This window comes from Ursus americanus, chromosome 10 (genome assembly GCF_024610735.1).
Source record: "Ursus americanus isolate L20-20 chromosome 10, mUrsAme1.1.p, whole genome shotgun sequence".
NCBI lineage: Eukaryota > Metazoa > Chordata > Mammalia > Carnivora > Ursidae > Ursus > Ursus americanus.
The window spans coordinates 57246772-57272557 of NC_142136.1; the positions used below are offsets into that span (position 1 = coordinate 57246772).

At 42.9% G+C, this 25786-nt stretch overlaps 1 protein-coding gene and 1 long non-coding RNA gene across 2 annotated transcripts; one reads left to right on the forward strand and one right to left on the reverse strand.

The window, feature by feature from the left end:
• Positions 1–190: 190 nt before the first annotated feature.
• LOC123791863 (uncharacterized) lies at positions 191–16542 on the reverse strand. Its single transcript, XR_006779525.2, has 5 exons — positions 15953–16542; positions 10465–10857; positions 9616–9815; positions 3580–3715; positions 191–339 (listed from the first exon to the last, which is right to left on the reverse strand). It is a non-coding gene; the product is annotated as an uncharacterized LOC123791863 (long non-coding RNA).
• On the forward strand, positions 9332–10782 carry ARL11 (ARF like GTPase 11). Its single transcript, XM_045796856.2, has 2 exons — positions 9332–9397; positions 10216–10782. The coding sequence occupies exon 2, from the start codon at positions 10234–10236 to the stop codon at positions 10780–10782; it is 549 nt and encodes a 182-aa protein (XP_045652812.1). The 5' UTR covers positions 9332–9397; positions 10216–10233.
• Positions 16543–25786: the final 9244 nt, after the last annotated feature.

The window sequence follows — 25786 nt, forward strand, 5'->3', positions numbered from 1 at the left end:
GCAAAACCAAGAGTGGGACATTCAACCGACTGAGCCACCCAGGTGCCCCCTGGTTTATATTTAGAGTCATGATATTAACAACATCTAACATTTATTAAGCGGGTATTGTGTCAGGTATTGTGCTAAGTGCTCTACAGGCTATTTTAGTGAATGCTAGCCGTCATAATAGATAAGCCCCAGAATCTCGGTGTCATCACAAAATAGAAGTTTATTTCTCACTCATGGAATGTCCAAAATGATGGTTTCTACCAGGCACAAAGCTCCAAGACATGATTCCGCGACCAAGTTTCTTCCGTGTTGTCATTCCACCATCTTTCCCAAGTGGCTTCCATGAGAAACCTGCAGAAGTGGAAAGAGCAACACAGATCACAATGGGAGATGTGGGACTCGTCCCAGGACCCTGGGATCACGACCTGAGCTGAATGCAGATGCCTAACCAACTGAGCCACCCAGGCGGCCCTGAACATATAATCTTGACAAACTAATTACTTATGTCATCCTTCCTAAAATATGTGGCTTAAGGTAGTTAAATACAAGCATTAAGATTTGTTTCTTTTTTTTAATTTTTATTTTAGAATGCTCTTTATTTTGAAACTTACACATGTAAGGCATGTTCACAAGTATTTGTTTGATGTACAAAACACATTTTTCTCACTCTCCAGCTGCTCTTCTTTTCCTTTGTACATGCTGCTACAAACTGGTCCCTACATATCTTCCTATCTACAGTTCTCAGTTATTGTGAACATGCAGACAATGTTTCAGGGACCTGCAAGGAGAATCTGCCTCAAAATACAGAGCGAGAATCTATGGACTAAGTCACTAATACATCAAAACTCACAAGGAACCAAGGCTGAAGAAGGTTACCAGATTAGCTCATGAACTCAATCCTACATTTGGAACTTCTTTGATGAATATCTTACTCTTACTAGCAGTATTTGTCCTTCTTCATGCATTAGATGATGAATGTTTGCTTATCTCTGTCTAACACACAGTAGACACCAGAGAAACAGTCATCATTCCCCTCCCTTATCCCACCACCAGAAAGATTTGTTTCTTATAAGTTTGTTTTCCCCCATTTCTATTTTTGGTTCTTTTGGTCCTGAAGAGGGAGCACAACAGAGTAAGCCTGCCACCGTGTGGCGTGAGCCCAAACCTAGAGTCTTTGTTTACTTTGCTTCTAGTTTATTTACTAACCAACCTAGATGTGATGCTGCCTTGTAAGACATTCACACCAAATTCAGATTTTATAGGTTTTTTTTTTAATTTTAAGATACACTTCTTCATTCAATCCTAAAATTACTGTGATATTTCCAAACCTGTTATAGAGGTGACCAACTTTTAAAATGTGGCCCAGGCACATTCACCAGAGGATTACAGTGCTTCACAAAGTTTAGAATCTAAATAGTATTTGGTATTGTGTAGTAAATTTCACCTGTGTGGCCAGATTTCACAAATCTGGCAATCTAAATTTACCCTTAAAAACTATTCTCCACGAATATTACTCAGCCATTAAAAAAAAATGAGATCTTATCATTTAAGACAACATGGATGGATGGAATATTTCCCTAAGTGAAATACATCAGACAGAGAAAGATAACTACCATATGATTTTACATATATGTAGAATCTAAGAGACGAAACAAATGAACAAACCAAAACAGACTCTTAAATTCAGAGAACAAACTTGAAGGTAGTTGCCAGAGGGGAGATGGGTGGAGAGACGGGTAAAATAGGTAAAGAGGATTAAGTAGCACAAACTTTCTCTTGTAAAATAAATATGTCACGGAGGTGAAAAGTACAGGATGGAGAATATAACCAATAATATTGTAATAATGTTGTATGGTGACAGATGGTGACTACACTATTCACGGTGTGCCGTGAGTAGTGTACAGAATTGTCAAATCACTATGTTATACACCTGAAACTAATATAACATTGTATGTCAATTATACTTAAAAAAAAAAAGAAAACCTATTCTCCATGAATTATACTACTTGTCTATGAGAAAAATAAATGACAACTGCTGTTTCTATTTCTCCATAATCTAATTAGAGAGGTCCTCAAATTTATAAAGGATATTTATCCAAAACCTACAGAAATATTATACTTATTGAAAACATTAGAAGCACTACCACAAAAGACAGCACGGATTTTTTTTTAATGGCCACAAATTCTTTGAGAGATGGAGTCTATGTACCCTCCCTTGGAATCTAAGTGGGCTTAAAATTTGCCTGGAACCAATAAATTGCAGCAGGAGTGGCCCTTTGAGGCTGGGTCAGAAAAGTTTATGCAGGGGCGCCTGCGTGGCTTAGCGGTTAAGCGTCTGCCTTCGGCTCAGGGTGTGATCCCAGCATTGTGGGATCGAGCCCCATATCGGGCTCCTCCGCTATGAGCCTGCTTCTTCTTCTCCTACTCCCCCTGCTTGTGTTCCCTCTCTCGCTGGCTGTCTCTATTTCTGTCGAATAAATAAATAAAAAAAAAAAATCTTAAAAAAAAAAATTAAAAAAAAAGAAAAGTTTATGCAACTACCCACTGGTTTACTGCAGTACTTGCTCTTAGAGCAAATACAGTAATGGAATGTGATACATAAAAGCATCCAAACCATACCTATGTGTCAGTATGTGAATTTGTGTACGATAAAGGTCATCTATCCATCTTTCTTTCTTCTTTCTCTCTCTTTCGTTCTTTCTGTCTCTTTCTCTCTTTCTCTCTTTCTTTCCTTTTTAGGGGGACGGAGGGAGGGGGGGACAGTCAGAGAGAGAGGAAAAGAATCCCAAGCAGGCTTCACACTCAGTGCAGAGCTCGACACGGGGCTCAATCTCACAACACTGAGATCATGAGCCGAGCCGAAATCAAGAGTCAGATGCTTAACCGACTGAGCCACCTAGGTGCCCCAAGAAAGGTGATATTTCAAGTGAGCCAAGAAAAAGAGATAGCTTATTCAATACGTAGCATTTATTCAATTCATCTAAGCTATTGGTTTTCTTGGCATAAGACTGCCCATAATATCTTCCTTGTCAGTTTTTTTTTTTTTTGGTCTAAAATTGATAATGATGTCCCTTTTTTATTCTTCATAATTTTCTTTTCTTCTTAATCAGCCTTATCAGCAGTTTATTGATTTTATTAATCTTTTCAAAGAATCAACTTTTGACTATGTCCATTTTCTCTATTTTTTCTGTTTAATTGATTTTCATTCTTATTTTGATTATTCTATTTCTTATTTTGTATTTAGTTTGCTTTTCTTTTTTTCTTTCACTTAGTTAATTGATTTTACATCTTTCTTCTTTTATAATACAAGCATTTAAGTGTATACATTTCCCGGTGGTTTTGCTGTAACTCCCAAATTCTGATATGCTGTATTTTCATTTTTATTCAGCTCAAAATATTTTCTAATTCCCATTGCAATTTGTTCTTTGACTTTTGGGCTATTTAGAAGCAGGTTATTTAATTTCCAAAAATTTGGGGGTTTTCCAGATATCTTTCCACTGATTATTGCTACCTTAATTCTACTTTGGTCACACAGAGGAATATATTCAGTGTGTTTTCAATTCTTTTATAATTATTAGACTTGTAGCTTACCATACGATCTACGTTGGTGAATGTTCTGTGAGCCTTCATCTGTTCCCAGTGTAATCACTGCACACATTGATCTAATAGCATTCTGTCCCAAGACGGCAAATAGGATCCAGGTAGAAGCAGGCTGGCAGGCTCCATGCTGGGAAACAGACTGGATGTTACTTTGAAGGAGGCAGACTTCAGTAACTCAGAAAATAGAACATGAACCCTCTGGTTGTTACCACATGTCCTCTGCTTCGGGGTCTCCTATTGTCATTCTCCCTGGTGCCCTGGAACCTCAGAGAGATTCAGAGAACAAAAAAGAGCCATTGGGGGGAAAACAGAGAGATAATAGATGAAATGAAAACGTAATGGAAGGGTTGAAAGATAACATTGAAGAAATCTCCCGGAAAGTAGAGTGAAAAGGTAAAGGTGTAAGAAGAGAAAGAAAAAAAAATATATTTTAAAGATTGTATTTGTTTGTTTATTTGTTTATTTATTTATTAGAGAGGGAGAGAGATTGGTGGGGAGGAGCAGAGGGAGAGGCAGGGAGAGAATCTCAAGCAGACTCCCTGCTGAGCTTGGAGCATGATGTGGGGCTCAATCTCACAACCCTGAGATCATGACCTGAGCCAAAACCAAGAGCCAGCTGCTTAAGAGACTGAGCCACCCAGGTCCCCCAGAAACTAATTATTTTTAATAAAAGAATAAGTCAAAGTTCAGCAACCAAATAATAGGAATTCCAAAAAGAGGGAACATAAAAAATGGAGGAGAAAATTCAAGATGTCCCAAAATTGGAAGTAACCTACTTCTAGCAGTAAGAGGCAGACGAAAGGGCCCACTAAGTTTCCAGCATAATGGATGAGAATAGACTCATATCAAGTAAAAAAGTTTTAAAACCTTTTGGTTTACAAACCTGTTTAACATCTCTCTCATACAAAAACAAAACAAAAATTTTAAATTGTAACAAAGTAAAAGGAAAGAATAAAAAGGGGGAAGATTAAAAACTTTCACAACATGACAATTTAGTTGACATTTCAGAATTCTTGGAACAAAGTGAAGATTTTATAAGCTTCCGGAGAGAAAAAGAGTCACAAATGATGGATCAAGAGTGTCAGTCTCGTTTTAGGTTCTCAACGGCAGCAGTGGAAACCACAACACAACAAAGCAATACCTTCTAAGTCCTGAAAGGAAATGATTTTCATCCTAGAATCTCATATCCGGACAAACTATTAATACATTGTTAGAGGTAAAAAAAAAAAAAAAAGACATTTACAGAGATTCAAGGTCTAAAAACTTACCTCCCGTGCATGCAAGAGGTTACTGAAGGTGTGCCCCACCAAAACAACGAAGCAAACCAAGAGAAAGGAAAATCTGAGACATAAAAGCAGAGGATCCAACACGGGACAGAGGTCAAGGGAATCTCAAAGGAGACGTGCATATGATGTAGAGAACTAGTTCAAGCTGAAGTAGTATGACTTAAGACATAGACACAATAAAGAATCTTATCACCAAGCTATCTGCAGTCATATTCTCTTTACCTGGAAGAAAACATTCCCAGGCAAGCCTGGCTGGAATTCTTATCTGTATTTGGCAGGCCTTGATCATGCGGTAATGAGGTTTCTCCCCTCCTCTCCATGCCCTACAGACAGGACCACCTGACAATATTCCTTTCACCCCAAGAAGTATTCTGATTTGCTCATTCCTGAGAGCTGAGAGTGGGCTTTGACGTAGAATATACGGAGCGGTCCATTCCTACTGACCATGTTCCCACTGGAGAGCCAGTACTGCGCCCGCCAGAAAGGCCTGCCCGCTGCCCCAACTGTGGGAAGCCCTACGCTTCATAAGACGCTGTCATGGCCTTGCGCACAGGAGGGACTCTTGTAAAACTCCTAAGGAAGACTGTCTACCTGGCTTTGACAACTATCAATTCAGGGCCAATCTTGCCGCATCATATCCCAAGCTACTACTTCTCCATTGCTAGATTATTTATGAGCAAATCTCAGAATCATATAATTTCGTCTATGAATATTTTAGCCTGATGCTTCTTATATTTTCTTGTGGCCTTCTCATTATTTAATAAAATCCTTTAAAAAAATAATAACAAAATGATAAGTTAGTATATATACTAAGATGAGTTAGTATATATACTAACGTGGAAGGACCTCATAAATGTATTGTTCAATGTGATAAGCTACAGACATCACAATTACATTTAAAAGATACAAACAAAAAATTAACAGTTAAAATAGATGTGTGTGCTCCCAAACATGTAAGTATATATAGAAAGATCACTGCAAAAATGTACATCAAACTACTAATCCTGATAACCTGAGAGGAGAGGAGTAGGGATTTAAAGGCTGAACTCAGGGCACCTGGGTGGCTGAGTCAATTAAACGTCTGACTCTTGATTTTGGCTCAGGTGGTGATCTCAGGGTTGTGAGATCGAGCCCTGTCTTGGGCTCTATGCTCAGCACAGAGTCTGCTTGAGATTCTCTCTCTCCCTCTGCCCTCCCCCCCCCCATCCCCTAGCTCTCTCCCTCTCTCCTAAAACAAATAAAATCTTTTTTTTTTTTTTAAAGAGTGAACTTGGGTGCCTGTGTGGCTCAGTCAGTGAAGTATCTGACTCTTGATTCAGGCTCAGGTCATGATCTCAGGGTTGTGAGATCGAACCCCATGGCAGGCTCCGCTTTGGTCATGGAGCCTGCTTGGGATTCTTTCTCTGCCCCCGCCTCCTTCCTTCTTTAAAAAAAAAAAAAAAAAAAAGGAGTGAACCTAAGAATTTTGTCCTGTAGGCATTTACATTGTTTGACACTCAAATGAAAAACAATGTATTCATCATTACTTATGTAATTTTGTTTATAAAAAGTAGAGAATTGAAGCACTTTGCTCATTGCTGCCCAGAGTGACAGGAACTCATCTGGGAAATGTAAAGAAGTCCCAAGTGCGGATTTGAGTTTCTAGCTACTAAATGACCTTCCAACCTCCTTCCTAATCAAGTTTTTTTTTTCCTGCCAACTAAAAATACACTATCCAGTTCAGGAACCATGGCTGATTGAATGGCAGCCGCTGCTGAAGACCTACTTTGCATATTGAAACAACCTGGGAGGATAAATAGCAGCAGCTCACTGGCTCTGCGGCACAGCGGAGCTCATGGCACTTCTGTCTTGGCCTCTGCATCATCCTCCCTGCACATTTTCAGGAGACAGTCTCTGGCCACTGTTGGCTTTTCCCCCTTAGCTTCAGGAAACCTGCAAACACTGTAAAAGCATTAGTCAGTAGTCAAAGCTGCTTCGGTGCAGGGCTAACATCCTTCAAATCTTTCTCAGCTCGCTGTTTCAGAAAGCACATCACTCACTGCTAGTTTCTTTTCCTCTTGTGTTTTTTTGTTTTGTTTTGTTTTGTTTTTGAGAGAGAAAGAGATACTATTTCTGTTTGGATGGAGACAGAGCAAAGAGAGACAGGCAAGGAAATTGCCCCCAACTTTGCCAGGTTCCTCATTTGGTTAGAAGGAGATGGTGATAAAAAAACAAAACAAAACAAAGCAAGACATGGTGTTACTAATAAAATGGAAACTAGAAATAGAAAAGTTCTGGAAGATGAGCTGTGCTGTAAATGTAAAACACTCACAAGGCACTCAAAGTGGTAATAATTCTAAATACAATTTATAATGCGAAATAAACACAGTTTAAGAGTCTGCAATATATTCTGTATCTAATTCTGATACATGATGTCCTAGTCTTCACATACAAGAATGATGCTGACCTCTCCATTCACATGGCATGCAGATGCATTTTGAAGAGCATTTTAAAAAATCATGTGATAGGGGTGCCTGGGTGGCTCAGTCGGTTAAGGGTCTGCCTGTGGCTCAGGTCATAATCTCAGAGTCCTGGGACTGAGCCCCTGTGTTGGGCTCCTTGCTCAGCGGGGAGCCTGCTTCTTGCTCTCCCTCTGCTGCTCCCCCTGCTTGTGCTCTCTCTCTTCTCAATAAATGAATAAAATCTTTAAAAATAAATAATTAAAAACCATGTGATAGACTCTACAAAGCTTTGCTTATAGCTGCTCAATAAAAATTCCATTGTCCTATAAGATATTTGAGCTGAACTAAACTTTACACTACCTAGTCCAACCTTTCTTCTCAAGTCAGTGTCTTCTTCAGCTTCTGTCCACCTCTCCCCTCTTCCCAGAACTCATGCAGAAGGAACCAGGATCAGAATGATAGCAGCCCTGCCCCCTTGGCTCCCAGGCCCCAGGCACAACTTATCCTTGGCCTCTGTGTCCTTATCCTCTGCCCATCCCAATCCTCCTGCAAATCAAATCCTGGCAGGATCCCCACGGCTTCATCAGCTGGACAGGACTGAGTCCCAGCTAGATCTGATAGCCCTGGCCCATGGATTAGATGGACAAGCCTTCCTCCAGACAGTTCCTTAATGCTTGGAGACTGCTCTGGGTTAATGACAAAGATTCTTTGCTTGGCCAAACTTCAGTCAGGCTCCGGAACCTTCTTCTAGGCTCATCTGTGCACTTCCTCGTAAAATCCCGTTTTAGCAAGAACCCTGCTACTTGTTAACCAGAATGCCCTGCCCTTAATATCTAATCACCTCAATATCTGATCGCAATTGTCAGCCCCCACCTTTCCCCAGGTGACGTCTGGTCACCTGGCCTGCCTTCAGCAAGAATCCTGTTAGGTCAGTTTAGCCAGAATCCCCTCTGACCCATGATGTTCCCTCTCAGCAATTTTGCATCCGCTGACCCCCACCCCGCTGATCCTTGGCTATAAATTCCCACTTGCCCAGGCTGGTTGCAAAAGGACTATAGCCTACAACCACAGGTACCCCAAAGAGCTAAGCGGCAGCAACATCAATAACAACACAACACAGTGGTGTACATAACACACTCTGTGTTTTGACTTTTTCTAACCACTCCCTCCTGTTAAAATACCCTGGCCTAACAAAAGCAACAATTACAACAGGATGTTTGCTTTCTACAAAGCACTTTCTTTGTTGAGTAGCAGACACGCTGAAAGAGGAAGAGATGAATAAATCCCAGCAAGATCTTGTGCAAATTATTTACTCTGAGCCTCTTTAGTTATTTGTAAACCGGGAGAGTCATAAGCCCCCAGCTCGGTTCTTGACGTTTTAATGAAATAACGCGTGGGAAGACAGGAAGCACCCTACAAACGTGACCAGTTCCAAGAGCCAAATCCCTGCAACTGCAGATGCCAGTCAGAGAGCTGCAGAATCAACGGCTTCTGATTGGCCATAATTTTTTTAAAATTATGCCTTCTGGAGGTATCACTGTTTGCTGGGAAACACATGATGACATTGCTGGAAAAAAAAAAAAAAGCAGTGTTTAACTGCGCATAGTTCCACCACATTGACACGATTATTCAGTTTTTACCGTTTACCCTCAACATAGTTACTGTTTTTTAGAGTGTTTGAATCATACTTAGGCAGTTTTTAAAAGCCTGTAGGGTCCAAGCAAACAAAAGAATCTCCAGGCTCCAGAAAAAACATCAGGGCATGTGTTCTGAGCTGCTAAGAAACGGCGTTGGTACGAGGCTTCGCTCTATCAGGACCTGACGGGCTGGCGACAACGGTGCAGCCCGTCCCCAGCGAGAGCACAGCTCCGGCCGCGCGGGGCTGAGGGAGGGGCTGTGGACCCGCCCCGCCCCGACCACCTGGGGAAGGAAGCGGAAAAGGGGAACCAGCAACAGCCGCTACATTTCCTTCTCATTTCGCTCTTGGGACCCCCCCCCCCCCCCCCGCCACTTAGAACGCGGCTGCGTGCGAGCGGACGGCCACAGAGGAGGAGCTCTCAGCCTCAGTCTAATAACGCGGAGGTAACTTTACTTTCCCTCTTCTCCCGTCGGCGAGGAATGAACGGAGCCTGTCTTATTCTTCTCCAGGGGCAGCCGAAACACTCCCCACCCCCCACCCGGGAGAAATGTCCCTTCTCCTGTCCCAGCCAGGTTTCCCCTAGGTCGGGAACAGGTCTTGGTTTTAGAAACTGGGCATTTCTAAATAAAAAAAAGTAAGTCGTGCTCTATAGGCAATTTACCTTGATAAGGCGATGGGGGAAACCACTTGGCTGTGACTTGTACATTTGTCCCCAGGCAACCGTATTTGAAATAGCCACTGTTCGCAGGACAAAGTGCTGGTCCTGAGGGGAGTTCCAAAGGCAGCCGAAGTTACCATGAGCTGACCGTCCTCTTCACTTGGTGCTCTGAACTGGAGCTAGCTTCCACTTCAGGATTTAGGCTTATAGGAAGAAAACAGAGGCAGAAAGCCACAGACTAGCAAGCACTGAAGACATCTTTGGGTCATTCCTACTGAACTAGGTTATATCTAACTGGAACTTCCTTTTGCTTCTTTGCTTTAACTACCAAGGAAGGTGAGCCTGCATTGGGCGTCTTCTAGGGAGCCCTACCCTATTCTCTGAGGCAGCTCCCTTCCCCCCCCTCCGCAGATAGGTCAGCTCGTGGTGATTCATTTGCCCTTACTTCCTGGCCCTTTCAGAGCCCAGGCCTCTGTTTGAAACCTGACATTGTAAAGACACTTCCTACTTTTGGAGGAGAGGCTCTTCTTCCATGTGCCTGCGTGGATTTGTGTTCCTCCCGAAAAGAATGGCTGATGTGTGCACCTGGCCTTTCTCCCCTAGGGGTTAGCAGTGGCCACCATGGGTTCTGTGAATTCCCGAGGTCACAAGGCAGAAGCCCAGGTGGTGATGATAGGCCTCGACTCAGCTGGCAAGACCACGCTCCTGTACAAACTGAAGGGCTACCAGCTGGTGGAGACCCTGCCCACTGTTGGTTTCAACGTGGAGCCTCTCGAAGCCCCGGGCCATGTGTCTCTGACGATGTGGGATGTGGGGGGACAGACCCAGCTGAGGGCCAACTGGAAGGACTACCTGGAAGGCACGGATGTCCTCGTGTATGTGCTGGATAGCACAGATGAAGTTCGCTTGCCCGAGGCGGTGGCTGAGCTCATGGAAGTCCTGAATGATCCACACATGGCCAGCGTCCCTTTCTTGGTGCTGGCCAACAAACAGGAGGCGCCTGATGCTCTGCCGCTGCTTGGGATCAGAGACAGGCTGGGCCTGGAGAGATTCCAGGACCGCAGCTGGGAGCTCCGGGCCTGTAGTGCCCTCACTGGCGCCGGGCTGCCCGAGGCCCTGCAGAGCTTGAGACGGCTCCTGAAATCCCGCTGCCAGTGTGTCTCCACGTGAGCACAGGTGTGGCAGGGAGTGGAGAGAGCACGAAGACTTGATCTGGGCAGAGCAGTGAGTCTTTGCCTATACGAACTGAAAGAAGCAGTTAGTCCCTGCTTGTCAAACAAGAAGTCCTCTGTGCTTGGACAGGATATTTTCTTCTTGGGGCTTATTGTCACTAGTGTTTATGTTGAAAACCAACTATTCTTTGAATAATAATACTCTTAAGGGAAAAAAAATGCCTCAACACACTTCCTTTTAAAACTCATTTGCAAGGGTGAACTGAGCAATTATAGTAGTCGAACAATGAATGAATGGTTACATTACGATTAAGACCTAAATTCACAGAAAGAGGTTTCAAAATGAGATTAAAAAATCATCTGGACATGGTCGCAATCTTAGGAGTGATTTTTCCCTGGTGCCTCTGGGTTTGTGCCATGATCACTCTGAGTGCAAGCAGCCAGGGGCTAGCAGAGTTGAGTAGGTGACTCTGCCCCCATGGAATCGGGCAAGAGGCTGAGAGTTGGGGCCTTCCAAAATTTATCCTTTTGTCTGACCCTGATGAACTATTTTTTATCATCTTGTATTGGTCTTTTTCTAAAATGCCTCATATTTATCTCTTTTTTTCTCTTCTTCATACAGCATATCTTTCCTTAAAGATTAAAGATTTCATTCATTTATTCACTCATTTAATCAACAAATATGTAGAGCATTGAATGTGGGCAAATGGCATTGAGTTTTTAATTATGAGCCAGGCCTTGGAGATGGGAGGTGTGAATTTTGAAGATACATATAACAGAAGTGCTTCTTTTTCATTACTAACAGTAAAAAAGAAAGTTGAACATAGCATCCTACAAGAGTTTTCAGGTGATCTTTATCTAGGAACCATGAAGCTCCTGAAATTATTTGCAAAATTATTTGCAAAATGTTATGCTTTGAGCCTTTTTGGGGGGGGGTGAAGAAGACCCATAACTTTTATCAGACTTTTGTGACTCCCAAAAGTTAAGGATCACTCATCTGGTCTTATCTGTCATCCAACAGAGGAATACTTTCTAGAATTTTTTAATGGCTGGGAGCTCATATTTGACACCTGCTCTCATGTTAAACAGCTCTACATGTTGGGTATTCCTACCCTGGACTAAAACCGTCCTCCTTATTGCTCCTGATGGTGGTTCTTTCCTCTCTGGAGTGACACAGTATAAATGGGCCCTCAACACCCTTCCAACATCTGAGATCCACTGGGGTCTCTCTACCCAAATTCTTCCCTTCTAACATCAGGTTAGGCATGGTAAATTCTTTCCACTACTTGTCAGTAGACAGGTTTTCCTGTTCAGGCACAGGAAAGTACAAAGATACAAGACAGACTGGACAAGGCTTCAGACCTCATGGAGCTCTGGCTGGGGAAACAGTAAGACAAAACTCCCATATAAAACCAGAGGGAGGCTCAATTCAGCAGGTGTTTATTGAGCACTTACTGGGGCCAAGTTCTGTGCTTGGTGCTTTCCATAGATTCTCTCTCAGTTCTCTTGATTCTGCAAAGTAGGTATGATTCTCTTGTTGCATAATTGGAAACTGAGGCTGGGGGAGGTTGTGACTTGCTTGAGGCACAGAGTTATTAAGTGACATATCTAGAATTTGAAACCAGGTAGGTCTATCCAAATGATGCCTGTATTCTTCCACATCATGTTTCTAGAAGGTTTAAGCCAAGTCAGCTGATGTGATGAGGGAAGCAGTCAGGTCAGAGGGAGGAGACTGCTTGGAAGTATGAGGGGGAGTGAAGGAAGGACAAGTAAGCTGGCGAGGGGTGATGGGTGGATGAGGAGGATGTATTATAATAGGAAACAAAACTGGAAAAAACTTTCAGTCCAAGCTGGGGAAGATTTGGACTTTCGTAATCTGCATTTGGCTCAGGGAAGTGAAACCACTGGACTTACCATTTAGGAGGGCAACTTAGTGGTTGTGTGGGGTGGAATAAAAAGAAGGGGGACACTGGAGTCAGGCAGGTAGGGAGACCTGCTAGCTGCCCTTCTCAGTAACAGAGGAGAGAGGAGGAAGAAAGATGAGAAACTGAAAGCCATTTTTGAAGGGAAAAAGCTGAGAGAAGAAGTTGAAAATGGCGTAGGATTTTGAGTATACACTCAGGAGATCGGAATGACCTGAGAAGGTGGACACAGGAGGAATGAGTTGGGACGGGGCCAGAACTGGTGGGTTCTGGTATTGAAGTGCTGGATATGAGTGTGTGGATAGCTTCCTTCAGATTGTTCTGTTACCTGCAGTCATCGGGATACCCTGCTGGATGCATCAGCTGGTTCCCACACACAGAGTCTCCTTTCCTCACGTGATGTGTCAGTTTTTATTGAGCTCATCTTTGGTAGGATTTGTTTTTCCCTGTGTGACTCCCATGTGCCCTGCGTCATGACAGTGTTTCTACACAGAGTGGTTTCACATCAGTGTTGACTAGGCTCCTGGAGGTTTCACTGTTTTAGATCAAACATTATGTTAGTTTCTGTGCTTGGGGCTCATGGCCTCATAGGTGGCATCAATTTGGGTTCTGTGCCCATTCATGGCACAGGCCCTAGGGATTCAATTTCTGACAGGTGATTTTTTTTTTTTTTTTTTGCACCCATGTCCCAAGAGAGACCATTTGCTTCTTCATACTTTCCTGAGCTAGTGGAGAGCATTTCCCAATTCCCTTTTAAGTAAGGGGCATCTCTTTGATACTCTTGCTTTTCTACCGAGCTCAGATCAAAATTTTCTCTCTTCTAAGCAAGCTTAAGGCCATACCTCCTGTTCCCATGCAAGTGTTATAACCTTAGTCTGGTCCCTAGAGCCTAACCTTGGCTTTTCTAATATCTCTGTGGACTCCAGGCTCCCAGCTTACACTTACCTGCTTTGGCTGTGGTTTTGCTCTTCATTTCTGCCACTTGATGATATCCTTTCTTTTGTTCAAGGACAACGTGTATTAAAATACAATTTTTTGGTGATAGTTTACCCAACATTTCTGTATCTCTGTATGGGCAGAGGTCCATCTGCTATGAAGTGTCTTTCTGAATGTCCTGAACTGTTTTGATAAGTGGCAGGGAGATCTGTACTTAGGAAGATGGCTTGGGTAGCTGACTTGGGGTGGAGAGAGGGTCCTGAAGCAGGGAGGCAGGGTAGAGGGTGACTGGGATGTCTTTTGATTGACATGCATGCTCTTGCCACCACTGGGGCAAACAGACATCCTGTCACTGTAGAAGACATCATGCTGTGGGCATTTGTTTCCCTTCTCTTGACAATTGTCAGTCTCTTTCTGACATCAGGATGCACCATGCTGTTGTCCAGCTCTGAGAGCGTGCTCCTTGCTTGGACCAAACAGAGTGGACAGGGGGACCAGCAGGTAGTGTGTGATGACAGCCCCAAATCCTTAAAGGCAGATGTGCTCTTAACAAGCCCCAGGAGCTCTCCTCTCATCATCCCTCTTGGATAAGATTTGGGAAGAAGGATAACAAAACAAAATATCCTAAGAACCATGCCGGTTAGTGCCCAGTTAGTGTTGACCAGAACTCCCTGCTGGTCCCTGCTTAGAGGGATTGAATGCCAAATCAGTCACAGAATCACCCAGCAGGTGAATTATGGAGTGGGAACTATACAATTCTGTGGACAGAAGGTGGGGTTTGAGAGCCTCAGAGTCCGAGGGCAGTCCTGCCAGCCTTCTACCTCCCCAGCTTCTGAGACGTTTACCTCATGTGAGTATGGGAATCCCACAGGATGCAAGGCCCCACAGCACCTTCCTGGGATTTCCCATGCCCCTCTGTGCATGTGCTCCGTTCTTCAAGCTTCCGTGTCAGCAGGCAGTTCTGTAGTTACATGAGTGATGCTGGCCATGGCAGCAAGCCTCTGGGGTCACACAACCTTAGGGCAGCCTCCTGAACCCCTGTTGTTTTTTAGGCTTAGGATGTTTTCCTGTTTGAATCTTGCCCATGATTTTAAGGATCCTTAGATCCCACCGTGCAGGAAGCTCTGCCTATACACCTCAGCCCATGTTCACCCCTTTCCTGCACTCGCCTGGTGCTGGCCCACTCGTTAGTGCCTGAACCGGGGCTGTTCTACATGTGGGTACAGAGTCTCTCCAAGGATGGGCTAAGTTCCTAGAGCTCGGGGGATGCCTTACATCCTTCGATCCTCTTCAAAGCCTTTAACGATATTAGGTACTAGGAACTGCTCATTAAATACCTGGGTGAATAACGAATAACTACTTAAAGATATTGAACTGGGTGTCATGGCAGGGAGTCCCCAGGTGCTCTGAACTGTCCAGAGTGAAATCCCCAAATGAGAACTCCAAGAGGCTCACTAGCTCAAGAGCAAAATGGCAGCACAAGCCTGTACTTCAAGCATCATCTGTAGTAAAAGCAACAGCAAAAAGTCATACATGCTTTTTCTGGGACGTGTCGTGCTCAGAACTACCTGACTTGTAGTCTAAGTAGGAGAGGGAATGCTAAGTGGGGACCTAGTGAGGTATGGTAGGGGGCCACGGGGGACGCCAAGGCCCTGGAGGTAGGTGGCCAGTGAAAGCATGTGCAGGGCCCAGAGCCAGTGCCCGGGAGGAGTGAGAGGTTGCTCTCCTGCCCAGGCAGGGGCCTGGCCTTGCCCACTCCAGGGCTCCCATCCTTCTGCTTACACCCTAACACTGGTGGTGCTGGAGGGAGGGTCGGACTCTGTTCCTTCTCAGAGCCTTCCCTGAGGACCACAGGGAAGCTAGACTTGCCTGCCTGGAAACAAAAGTGACAGTAGGTCCAGGGTAGCCCTTGCAAGTGAGACTTACATTCCCTTTGCTGCTGGCAACTGAAGGGTAGGGCAGTCAGTAGTCGGTAGGGTAGCCTCAGCCCTTGCTTCCCCACCTGAGGCAGGCCAGGGCCCCAGGGCCATGGAAGCGGGAGGTAAGGGCAGATGGAAGGGTTTCCCCCCTGCTCTTCTGCTCAGAGATATACATGTACATATTCATATATGTGTGTATATATATATGTGTGTGTGTATATATATATATGTGTGTGTGTGTGTGTATGTATATATATATATATATATATATATATATATATATATATATATATATATATATATATATATATATATTAGAACTACAAACAGGGAACCTTAGGAAAAGACAAATCATGCTTTCTGTTTTGTTTTTTAACAGTGTTTTCCTTACCTGAGAGGTACTTTGCCTGTTCCGATTCCCCCACACCTTTCAGATCCATCGAGCTCCCATTAATCCCTGAGAGTGAGTGAAGGACAGGAATGTGAGCCAGTGGATGTGGCTATAAATGCAGGACAGCAGGTGTCTGTTTTCTTCTTAAATTAAAATGCCTCTGTTCTTTTTTCTGCAAACACTGTGTGGAGTGAGAACTGTTCTAGTTTGGAGAGCTGATTACCCACATGAATATGAGGCTGAGTTTCCCCCTTTCTGCTTCACGGATTTTAAAGATTTTTCTCCTTCCTCTCTTGGTCAGAATCAATCCTCTGGTGAAAGTGAACCACAGGGGTTGGTTTTGACTTGGTTCTGCTGTGTTGTGGTTCTCAGTTGTCTGTCCTCACCAGTCTACACACGCGCCTCCTCCTGCTGGGCTGGGACAGTTGTGTCCCTCCAAGTGGACCAGGCACCCATGCCCCACACGTGGGTGAGCCAGGACCTTGCCTTTCCTTCTTATCCTCAAAGATTTAGAACACACATCAACACCTCAAGCGCCCCAGCCTCAGGGGCCCAGCTTCAGAAGACTTGCACTTTCCTCAGAACCAAGATGACACAAGTGGGGGGGGGGAGAACTTGGGGGGAGCACTCCCTTCCAGAAGCCCCAGGCCTGGCCGGCCTTCAGACAGATGGAAGTCAAATAGGAATGATGAGTTGTTTAGTCTGTGCCTCTTTCTGCGGAGGCTGGGATAAGATGGGAGAGTCCCTGAGTGAACAGGAGGTGGAGAGGCCAACCTTTGCTGCCACCTCTTGGCCTGTAAGGACAAATACAAATTCAAAAGAGGAGGCTTAATTGTCCCTGTTGAAAAGAAGAGACTTCTCCCTGCATTCCTTTTGTTAGAGCATTAACTTTAGAACTAGACTGGTAAGTTCTTTCCTCTGTTTCTTTGAAATGTATGTAAATCCTTTAAAAAGCTAAATAAAGCTGTTGCCAGCTTTAGGACTCAGGAATGTCTTTCTCAAGAACCTGGGACCAATCCCTTTGAAATGTCAACATCAAGGGAGATAGGGCCTGCCACCCAGTCTCTGTGGAAGGGCAAGAGCCTAACTTGGCAAGTACCTCACTTCACGTTGCAAAACTACTTCCTGTCATAAAGATATGAGAGGTTTGTTTCTGTTTAGGTTAAAGCCAATTAGCTAACAGATGGTGACCCCAATTACCAGGTAAATCTAGGATGAACCTTGTATGACAAATGGTGCTGTCACGCCCTCTGACTTGAGACTGGTTATTATGTAGGTAATGGGTTGTGTCTGCCTGGCTGTATCAGAGGGTGAGATTCCTTTCTGTCTTTGCAGTCCCTAGCTGACTGCCTGTGAGGCACATCACATTCTGGTTGAATGCTTATTCAGTAAGAAAATGGTCTTCCTTCTCTACTACCTCTGTGGAGAGGTTTTCGGATTGGCAGGAGATTTATTTTTAATTATAGCTCCCCAATAGCTCCCATTGGTTTGGCTCTGTGAGCTTCTAGTCACATCCATGATTAGTAAAATAACATTGGTAAGGGCTAATCAACTGGAATGCATTCTGGAGGACACTTAATTAGGAATGATGAACCCAGTATGACCCATGGCATTCTCCTCTCACAAGATTATGGAAACCTATGATTGCCTCCAACTTACTGAGAGAAGTATTTCTTGGTGTGGTGAAGCATGACCCTGCATCCCTTTCCCATACTGCTCATAAAAGCAGCAGTTCAGGAAAAACAAAACAATTTTAGAAAGGAAAAAAAAAGTCTTATTTTTACCTCATTGTCTTGATTTCCACTCCTCTGACAACATTCACCCCCAAGGAGATTTGGCTCTACAGCTACAGAGCGTAAGTATTTAAAAATTTTCCATGAGAAAATGGCCTTGTTCTGCCTCAGATTTCAAGCTAAGACCTAATAATGAATCCTTCTCCCTCCCCTGACCCCCTCCTCTCCACCAGCAACTTGGAACCTGGAAATATCCATGTGGATATTTCAAGCCTACTTCAAGCATGAAATCACAAACCTTAACAAATTAGTTCTCACAAAAGCATTTCCAATTCTTCAAATAAAAGAAGGCATCATGATTTATAAATTATCTCCAGATTATGAACATGATACTGTATCATTTTGCCATTTTTATTTTCCTTTTTGAATTCCACAAACTTCGATTTCATATGGCATGAAATGCTGGCTTAACTTGGAGGGAAAATATAAAGGATATAAATAAATGTATACAAAGATTTTGAGGGTTATGAAAATTCTTCCACGAGAGAATCACTATCAAGACGGAGACGCATCCATACCCTTTGCTCAAATTGGTGCTGTCTAAATGCAGTTAAGTGCTCCAGTTTGGAGCCTGGCCTTAAAGTTGATCAGAATTGACTAGAACACCAGCTCTGTGCCTCACCAGCTGGGTAACCTGGGCAAATTATTTAACCCAACTAAGCTCCAGCTGCCTCATCTACAGAATGGGAATGATAAGAGGGAGTACCTCACAAAGCTCTTGTGACAATTCAGTGAGGTACTGTGTCCATCTGGTCAACTTGTATCTCTTGAACACCTACTATATGTCAAACACTGAGCTATGTACAAGAACGACAGGATGAAGGAGACACAGTCCCTGCCCTCCGACACAGTCTAACTTTCGATGTGGGACAACTATGAACTTATGCTATGGTTTGTTAAAAATGCATATGAAGCACAGAGTTCTGGGGGCCCAGGCTTTTCTTGTAGCCTTAGAATTTTCCAGACCCAGACTTGTTCTGGAGTAAAGAGGGTGTCATAGCTGGTGCAAGGGTAGAAGGGGTGGGAGTGAGGTCACAAGACAGCTCTTACGAATTCTGAAACTCTGGACACTTAGCCTCCATCTGCCTTCCTACCGTATCTACTGACATCTCCATTTTAGTGCTTCTCCTCTGCCCCTTCCTGGCCCAAAGCACTTTCAATAAAAGAATTGTCAGCCTAGAATTAGTATCTCCTCCATGCACTTTTTTATTATTTGAGTATAGTTGACCTACAATGTTACATTAGTTTCAAGCATACAACATAGTGATTGGACAAGTTTATACATTATGCTTTCTTCACATTTAAACACACGCTCCTCTTACAAAGGCTAGTAGGTTGAATGGCTAGGAATGACTCCAGAAGATTGGAAATAGAAGCCCACACTCAATTCCACTTCTCTTTGAAATCCTACATTGACAGGTTCATTCCTTGGACATCAGTTTTTAAAAGAAAATATCCTTAGACGACGGGCAGCAAGGATGGTTTAGTTATTTGCACTTTAAAGTGAATGAATTCTCAAGATCTTTTCAGGAGAGGTTTTGTTAAGAACGCAAAGCTAAAAGTTGAGAACAGCTGAAAAAAGGAAGGAGTGCTGCCAGAAACAAAAGAGCTGGAACTTCACAACTTTGCTCAAGGCCATATGAATATGGGCCACATATCTCTCACTGTCCACACAGCAAGGACCTACTGTGTGCAGAAAGAAGGCCCAAGAGGGAAGGTCTGGGCATGTGGGACTGCCGCCTTCTCAGGCACTTAGAAAATGGTGGCCTCGAGCCAGGGAGTGGAGAGCTACGTGGCTAGCCCAGTAGTACCCTCTGAGATGGAGAATGAGCAGGGGATTAATAATCTGCTAGCCCAGTAGCACCCTCTGAGATGGAGAATGAGCAGGGGATTAATAATCTGCTAGCCCAGTAGCACCCTCTGAGATGGAGAATGAGCAGGGGATTAATAATCTGCTAGCCCAGTAGCACCCTCTGAGATGGAGAATGAGCAGGGGATTAATAATCTGGCCTCTCCTTCCTCCCCCCCCCCCATCTCCATCAGAGGGTGGCCTCCTAGGGCACAGAGCAGGGTAGACAAGGGTGGGGAATGGTAAATGGAAAATAAGCAGCCCAAGCTCTTTTATTTCGGCTCAGTAGAGAGTGCCAACGTACAAGGGACAACTAGCCAGAAGGTAGTGTCTGTCTTTAACTGGAAAAATCACTTTTTCCTCAGTTGTATCCTACACTTGGGAGTGGGGCTTCTCCAGGTGCAGAAGGACAACATCATGACCCAGGCAGAAGAAGAAGTGAAGATCACAATTCCACGGGCCTAATCCTACCTGGGGAGGGAATTCATTCCTTGAAACTAGCATTCCAAACCCTTCAAGAAAGTTATTGGCAAAGGTACCCCCTTCTACCACTTTGAGGGTGATTAAGTTCCCTAGGGAGATGATCCCTGGGAATCAAGAGCTCTAGGCTGCAGGGGTGAGAAGCTTGTTGTTTTGTTCTGACACAGCCGTGGATCACAAGGTTCTTACACAAGCTTGGGGGTGGCCCGCCATGCCACGAGCCCTTCCTTCCCCTCAGCCAGTGATGATGATTCAGATTTCAGAAAGCTCAACCAGCAGGTTCATCTTGTGGCACTTCTCAGCCACTTTCTAGATTAACATTAAGAGCGGGTTTCAGACCTGAGAAGCCTGAACATTCACTCCCCAGGCTATGCCTGCAACATTCCAGTGAGTTCAGGCTAGAATGTGATGAATATACTACCTGAACGGGGTCATTAGGAGGGACAGAGAAAGAAAGTTGTGGAGACTTGTGGTTTAAGGTTGGGAAAAACTCTACTGTCTGCCCAAACCTCACTAGGGGGACAGCAAAGAAAAAAAAAAAGACCAAACCTCACATGGACAAAGAAAGCAGAAAGAGTAGCAGGCTTGAGACAGCAATAAAATCATGGAAGATGGAAAGCGATCTCATACACCAGACAAAGTGGAAACCTAAGTTGGCTGGGGGGTTGGAGTGTGTATGCGTGTGTGGGGGGGTGCGTGTGTGTGTGTGTGTGTGTGTGTGTAGCTCAAAGGACTTCCTCTGTACCAGGCACTGGTCTAAGTGTTGAAGGTACACTGACTCATATAATACCCCAACAATGCTAGAATTTGTATCCTGATTTTGGGGATAAAGCACAGAGAGGTTAAATAACTTGTCCCAGGTCACACAGCAGAATCTGTAGAGGTGTGGCCCAGAGACCATGCTCTACAGCCTCACAGTGATAAGCAAGCCCTTCTGCACCAAACCCTGGGAGATCTCCAGACTTGGAATATCAGGAAGCTTCAAAATGGGGCTGAAAATAGAATTGGTGGGAAGCCTGTATGAAGAAACAGACCCTCAGACTCCTTTACTATCTTACTCAGGCCAGGCAACTGCTCTGATGCTCCCTGGTAGAATACCATTGGTTTATTCTCTGGAGGTATTACCCAGTTGAGAAGGGGGTGAGACATCTATGAAAACAGGAGAAAGTCTGTGAACTGACTGGTGAGGCTGTGCAGACCCCTTGCCCATTCAGCAACCGTGTGCTGGCAGTGAGGTTTGCCCTCCCCAGGCAGGGACTGGGGGCTCCTCTGTAGGAGTTTTGACCAGCTGGAGATATCTGAAGGTCCTCTCATGAAACAGCTTGCTCGCCAATTGATGAGCCCCGCCCACAAACCCAGGGCTCATACAAGCTTCTAGCAGCTCTTTTGTATCTTCCTCTTTTTTCTACCTATATTTTATTATGGAAATAGTAAACATATAGAATCATTGGAAATAAAGTATAATGAACACCCATTTACCTACCTTTTAAGTTGTACAATAGTTAGCATCTTAACATATTTGCTTTATCTTTAGAAAAATAAATATAAATATAGATAAATATATGTCCATGTATTGTTTCTCTGAACGATATGAAAATGAGCTGCGGACATTGTGATATTTCACTCCTACATATTTCAGTGAAGGTCATTATCATGCATAATCAAAATCTATATATAATCCATGATCGCACCTAAGAAAATTTAAAATAGTTCTCTAATATTGTCTAATATTCGATCCATTTTGAAATTTCCCTCATTGTCCCTAGAATGACATTGCATTTGGTTATTATGTGTCTTTATTCTCCTTCCTAGAACAGTCTTCTTCCTTTTGTTTGTCCCCCTCCCCCTTTGGAAGGGACCAGGTCATTTAACTGAAGGAGGGTCTCACAACTGATTTGCCTGATTGTTTCCTTGTGGTATCACTTAACTTGTTCCTGTATCTCTTGTAAATCCTGTCAACTCAAAGTTAGATCTAAAGGCACGGATGGATTCAGATCAGATGTTTTTGGCAAGTCATATGGGTTTTCTACTTTATATTGCATCACATCAGGAGATAACATCTGCTGTCTTACTAGTAGTGAAGTGAAGTTCGGTAAAGGCAATGACCGCTAGATCTCACCACTGTCCCTTCACAGGGACTATGGATGATGTCTGGCACAGTGTGCATATCCTGTGTAATGCATTACTCAGATGTAAACAGACAATAAAGGATGACGGCACATCTGAGAAAGAGCCTCCAACATGAAAGAGACAAAAACAAACAAACAAACAAAAAGTAACTCAGAAAAAGAGATCAGTGCAGGAAACAAAAGAAAACTTCTCCCAAACAATAAATATCCTTAGAAATAAGAGGAGATATCACACCCATAAGTCAAGATTGCTATAAAAAATATCTAGAAAACAAGAAAGAGCTCTTGGAAATCTACACTGAAAATTGAACACAAAGTTGGAAGATGAAGTAGAAGTAAAAATCTCCTGGGGCACCTGGGTGGCTCAGTTGGTTAAGCGCCTGCCTTCAGCTCAGGTCATGATCTCAGGGTACTGGGATCGAGTTCCGCATCGGGCTCCCTGCTTAGCGTGGAGTCTGCTTCTCCCTCTCCCTCTGCCTGCTGCTCTGCCTACTTGTGCTCTCTCTCTCTCTCTCTCTGTCAAATAAATAAATGAAATCTTAAAAAAAAAAAAAAAAAGGAAAAACTAAGTGAGAGGGGATGGATTATAAGATAAATAAACATGAACATTTCCCAGAACACATGAATTTTTAGCTTGAAAGGGTCTATGGAGGGCCCAATATGAATACATTTTATAAACACAAAAACACAATATTGGGAAATTTCAGAACATCCTAAAAGAGAAAAATAGGTCACATACAACAGATCAAGAATCAGAATAATATTAAACATCTTAATAGCAATACTGAAATCTAAAGGACAATGGAGCAAAGCCTTCAAAATTCTGAGCAACTTTAACAATGAAATTGGACTGTAACCCCTAGAAAAAAATAAATACCTATGAAGCCATGCTGATATAAATAAATAAATGAATGACTAATAAGTGGAGAAGGGACAGCTCTACCTTACAAAAGAATTACATTAACGAATGTAAAAGAAAGGAAGAAAATAGAAAATTACCATTAAGAACATTACAGTAATAATTGTTGTAGGCAATATGTACCAATCGAGGCTAAAATTAGTGGGTGAAAGTTTGAGGATAAACAGGATATTTGCATAGTCTTAATCTTAAAGTATGTCCACCAGAGGCTCATCAAAAAATTAAAAATAGGGGCGCCTGGGTGGCACAGCGGTTAAGCGCCTGCCTTCGGCTCAGGGCGTGATCCTGGCGTTCCGGGATCGAGCCCCACATCAGGCTCCTCCGCTATGAGCCTGCTTCTTCCTCTCCCACTCCCCCTGCTTGTGTTCCCTCTCTCGCTGGCTGTCTCTATCTCTGTCAAATAAATAAATAAAATCTTTAAAAAAAAAAATTAAAAATAGAACTATTTTATAATCCAGTAATCACACTACTAGATTTTACTCAAAAAATACAAAAGCACTAATTCAAATGGATACATGCACCTCCATGTTTACTGCAGCATTATTTACAATAGCCAAGATATGGAAGCAGCCCAAATGTCCATCCATAGATGAATGGATAAAGATGTGGCATAAGCAATGTCCGCAATAGCCAAACTTTGGAAAGAGCCCAGATGTCCATCGACAGATGAGGGGATAAAGAAGATGTGGTATATATATACAATGGAATACCACTCAGCAATCAAAAAAATGAAATCTTGCCATTTGCAATGGTGTGGATGGAATTAGAGGGTATTATGCTAAACGAAATAAGACAATCAGAGAAAGACAATTATCGTATGATCTCATTCATATGTGGAATTTAAGAAACAAAACAGAGGATCATAGGAAAGAGAGGAAAAAATAAGACAAGATGAAATCAGAGGAGAGACAAACCATAAGAGACTCTTAATCATAAGAAATAAACAGAGGGTTGCTGGAGGGGAGGGGGCTGGGGGGCTGGGGTAATTGGGTGATGGACATAAATAAATAAATGTAATGTTAAAAAAATGAATTTTTAACACTCATTGAAATGGCAGTGGTTAAACTATGGGCCATCCTCCCTGGGCACACCTAGGAGTGGAGCCACCCAGCCTCAGTTTCCTTGTTTATTTATTTTTCTTTGAGCATTTAAAATATATTTATGTATGCCTCTGGTATTATTTTAGCCAAACTTTATCTCAGTGTTTAGAACAAAAATGCTATGATTTTACAAGAACCACGGATTCTTTTCAACTATTTTTAATACAGCAAAATAAAGATTAAGAAAAAGGTTAAAAAAACAGATGGGGCATATATATACAATGGAATATTATTCAGTCATAAATATGAATGAAATCTTGCCATTTGCAACAACATGGATGAATCTAGAGGGTATTATGCTAAGTGAAATAAGTCAGAGAAAGACATACCATATGATTTCACTCATATGTATAATTTAAGAAACAAAACAAACAAGCAAACGGAAAAAAAGAGAGAGAGGCAAACCAAGAAACAGACTCTTAACTATAGAGAACAAACTGCTGGTTACCGGAGGGGAGGTCTGAGAGGGATGGGTAATATAGGTGATAGGGATTAAGAAGGGCACTTGTGATGAGTACCAGGTGTTGTATGGAAGTGTTAAATCATTATATTGTACACTTGAAACTAACATAACACTGTATGTTAACTATACTGGAATTAAAATAACATTTTAAAAAAGTATGTCCACCAGTATATTAATTAATTATGAGAAAAAAAAACAGTGGAGAACACTGGCACAAACCATATAGCCAAGTGGTCAAGATTAACACCATCAGTAATAAGTCACACCAGCTTCACACACCCCTGATCAGATGCACTAAGAAGGGCACATCATGTCTGTGGTATTCTTGCTAAAAATCCAGAACTTTGGTCTAATTATGAGAAATCAGAAAAATCTAAATTGCGGGGCATTCCACGAAATACCTGACCACTATTCTTCAAAACTGTTAAGATCATGAAAGACAAAGTAAGACTAAGGAATGGTTCCAAATTAGAAGAGACTAAGAAGACTCTACAACTAGATGTAATGTGGGATCCTGGAATGGACCCTAAAAACATAAAATGACATTATTGGGAAAACGGGTGAAATCCGAAGTCTGTAGTGCTGTCAATACTAGTGTACCAAAATTAACGCCTTCGTTTCGATCACTGTGCCATGGCTCTATTAGATGTTAGCATCAGGGGAAGCTTGATAAAGCTTGGAATGCTACTGTTTTTGCAAAAATATTGAAAGTCTAAAATTATTTCAAAATAAAAAGAAGAAAACATTCTGAGGGAAAATTATTGCCAACCTAGAATGTTATACCTAATCAATCGTGTGGATGGAATAATGACATTTTCAGACAAGCAAGCATCCTGCACCTTTTATCAAGAGGCTACTGGTCATGTTCCCTCAAGAGTAGACCAAAATGAAGACACGGGACGCAGGCAGCATGGACTTCAACACTAGAGGGGAGCAAAGGAGTTTCCAGAACAAGAGCTACATGTACAGCCAGGAATAAGAGAACAAATGGTTCCCAGAAGGATGTCTCACTTACGTCTTTTGTCATAAGACAAAAGAAACTAATAGTTTACCTTATCTGCTTGATTCTAGCAGTGAAGTTTTCAGTTTTGACAGTTTAGG

Bases quoted from the DNA above. Each gene is read 5' to 3' on its own strand.
- ARL11 (XM_045796856.2), top strand. From the start codon at position 10,234: ATGGGTTCTGTGAATTCCCGAGGTCACAAGGCAGAAGCCCAGGTGGTG.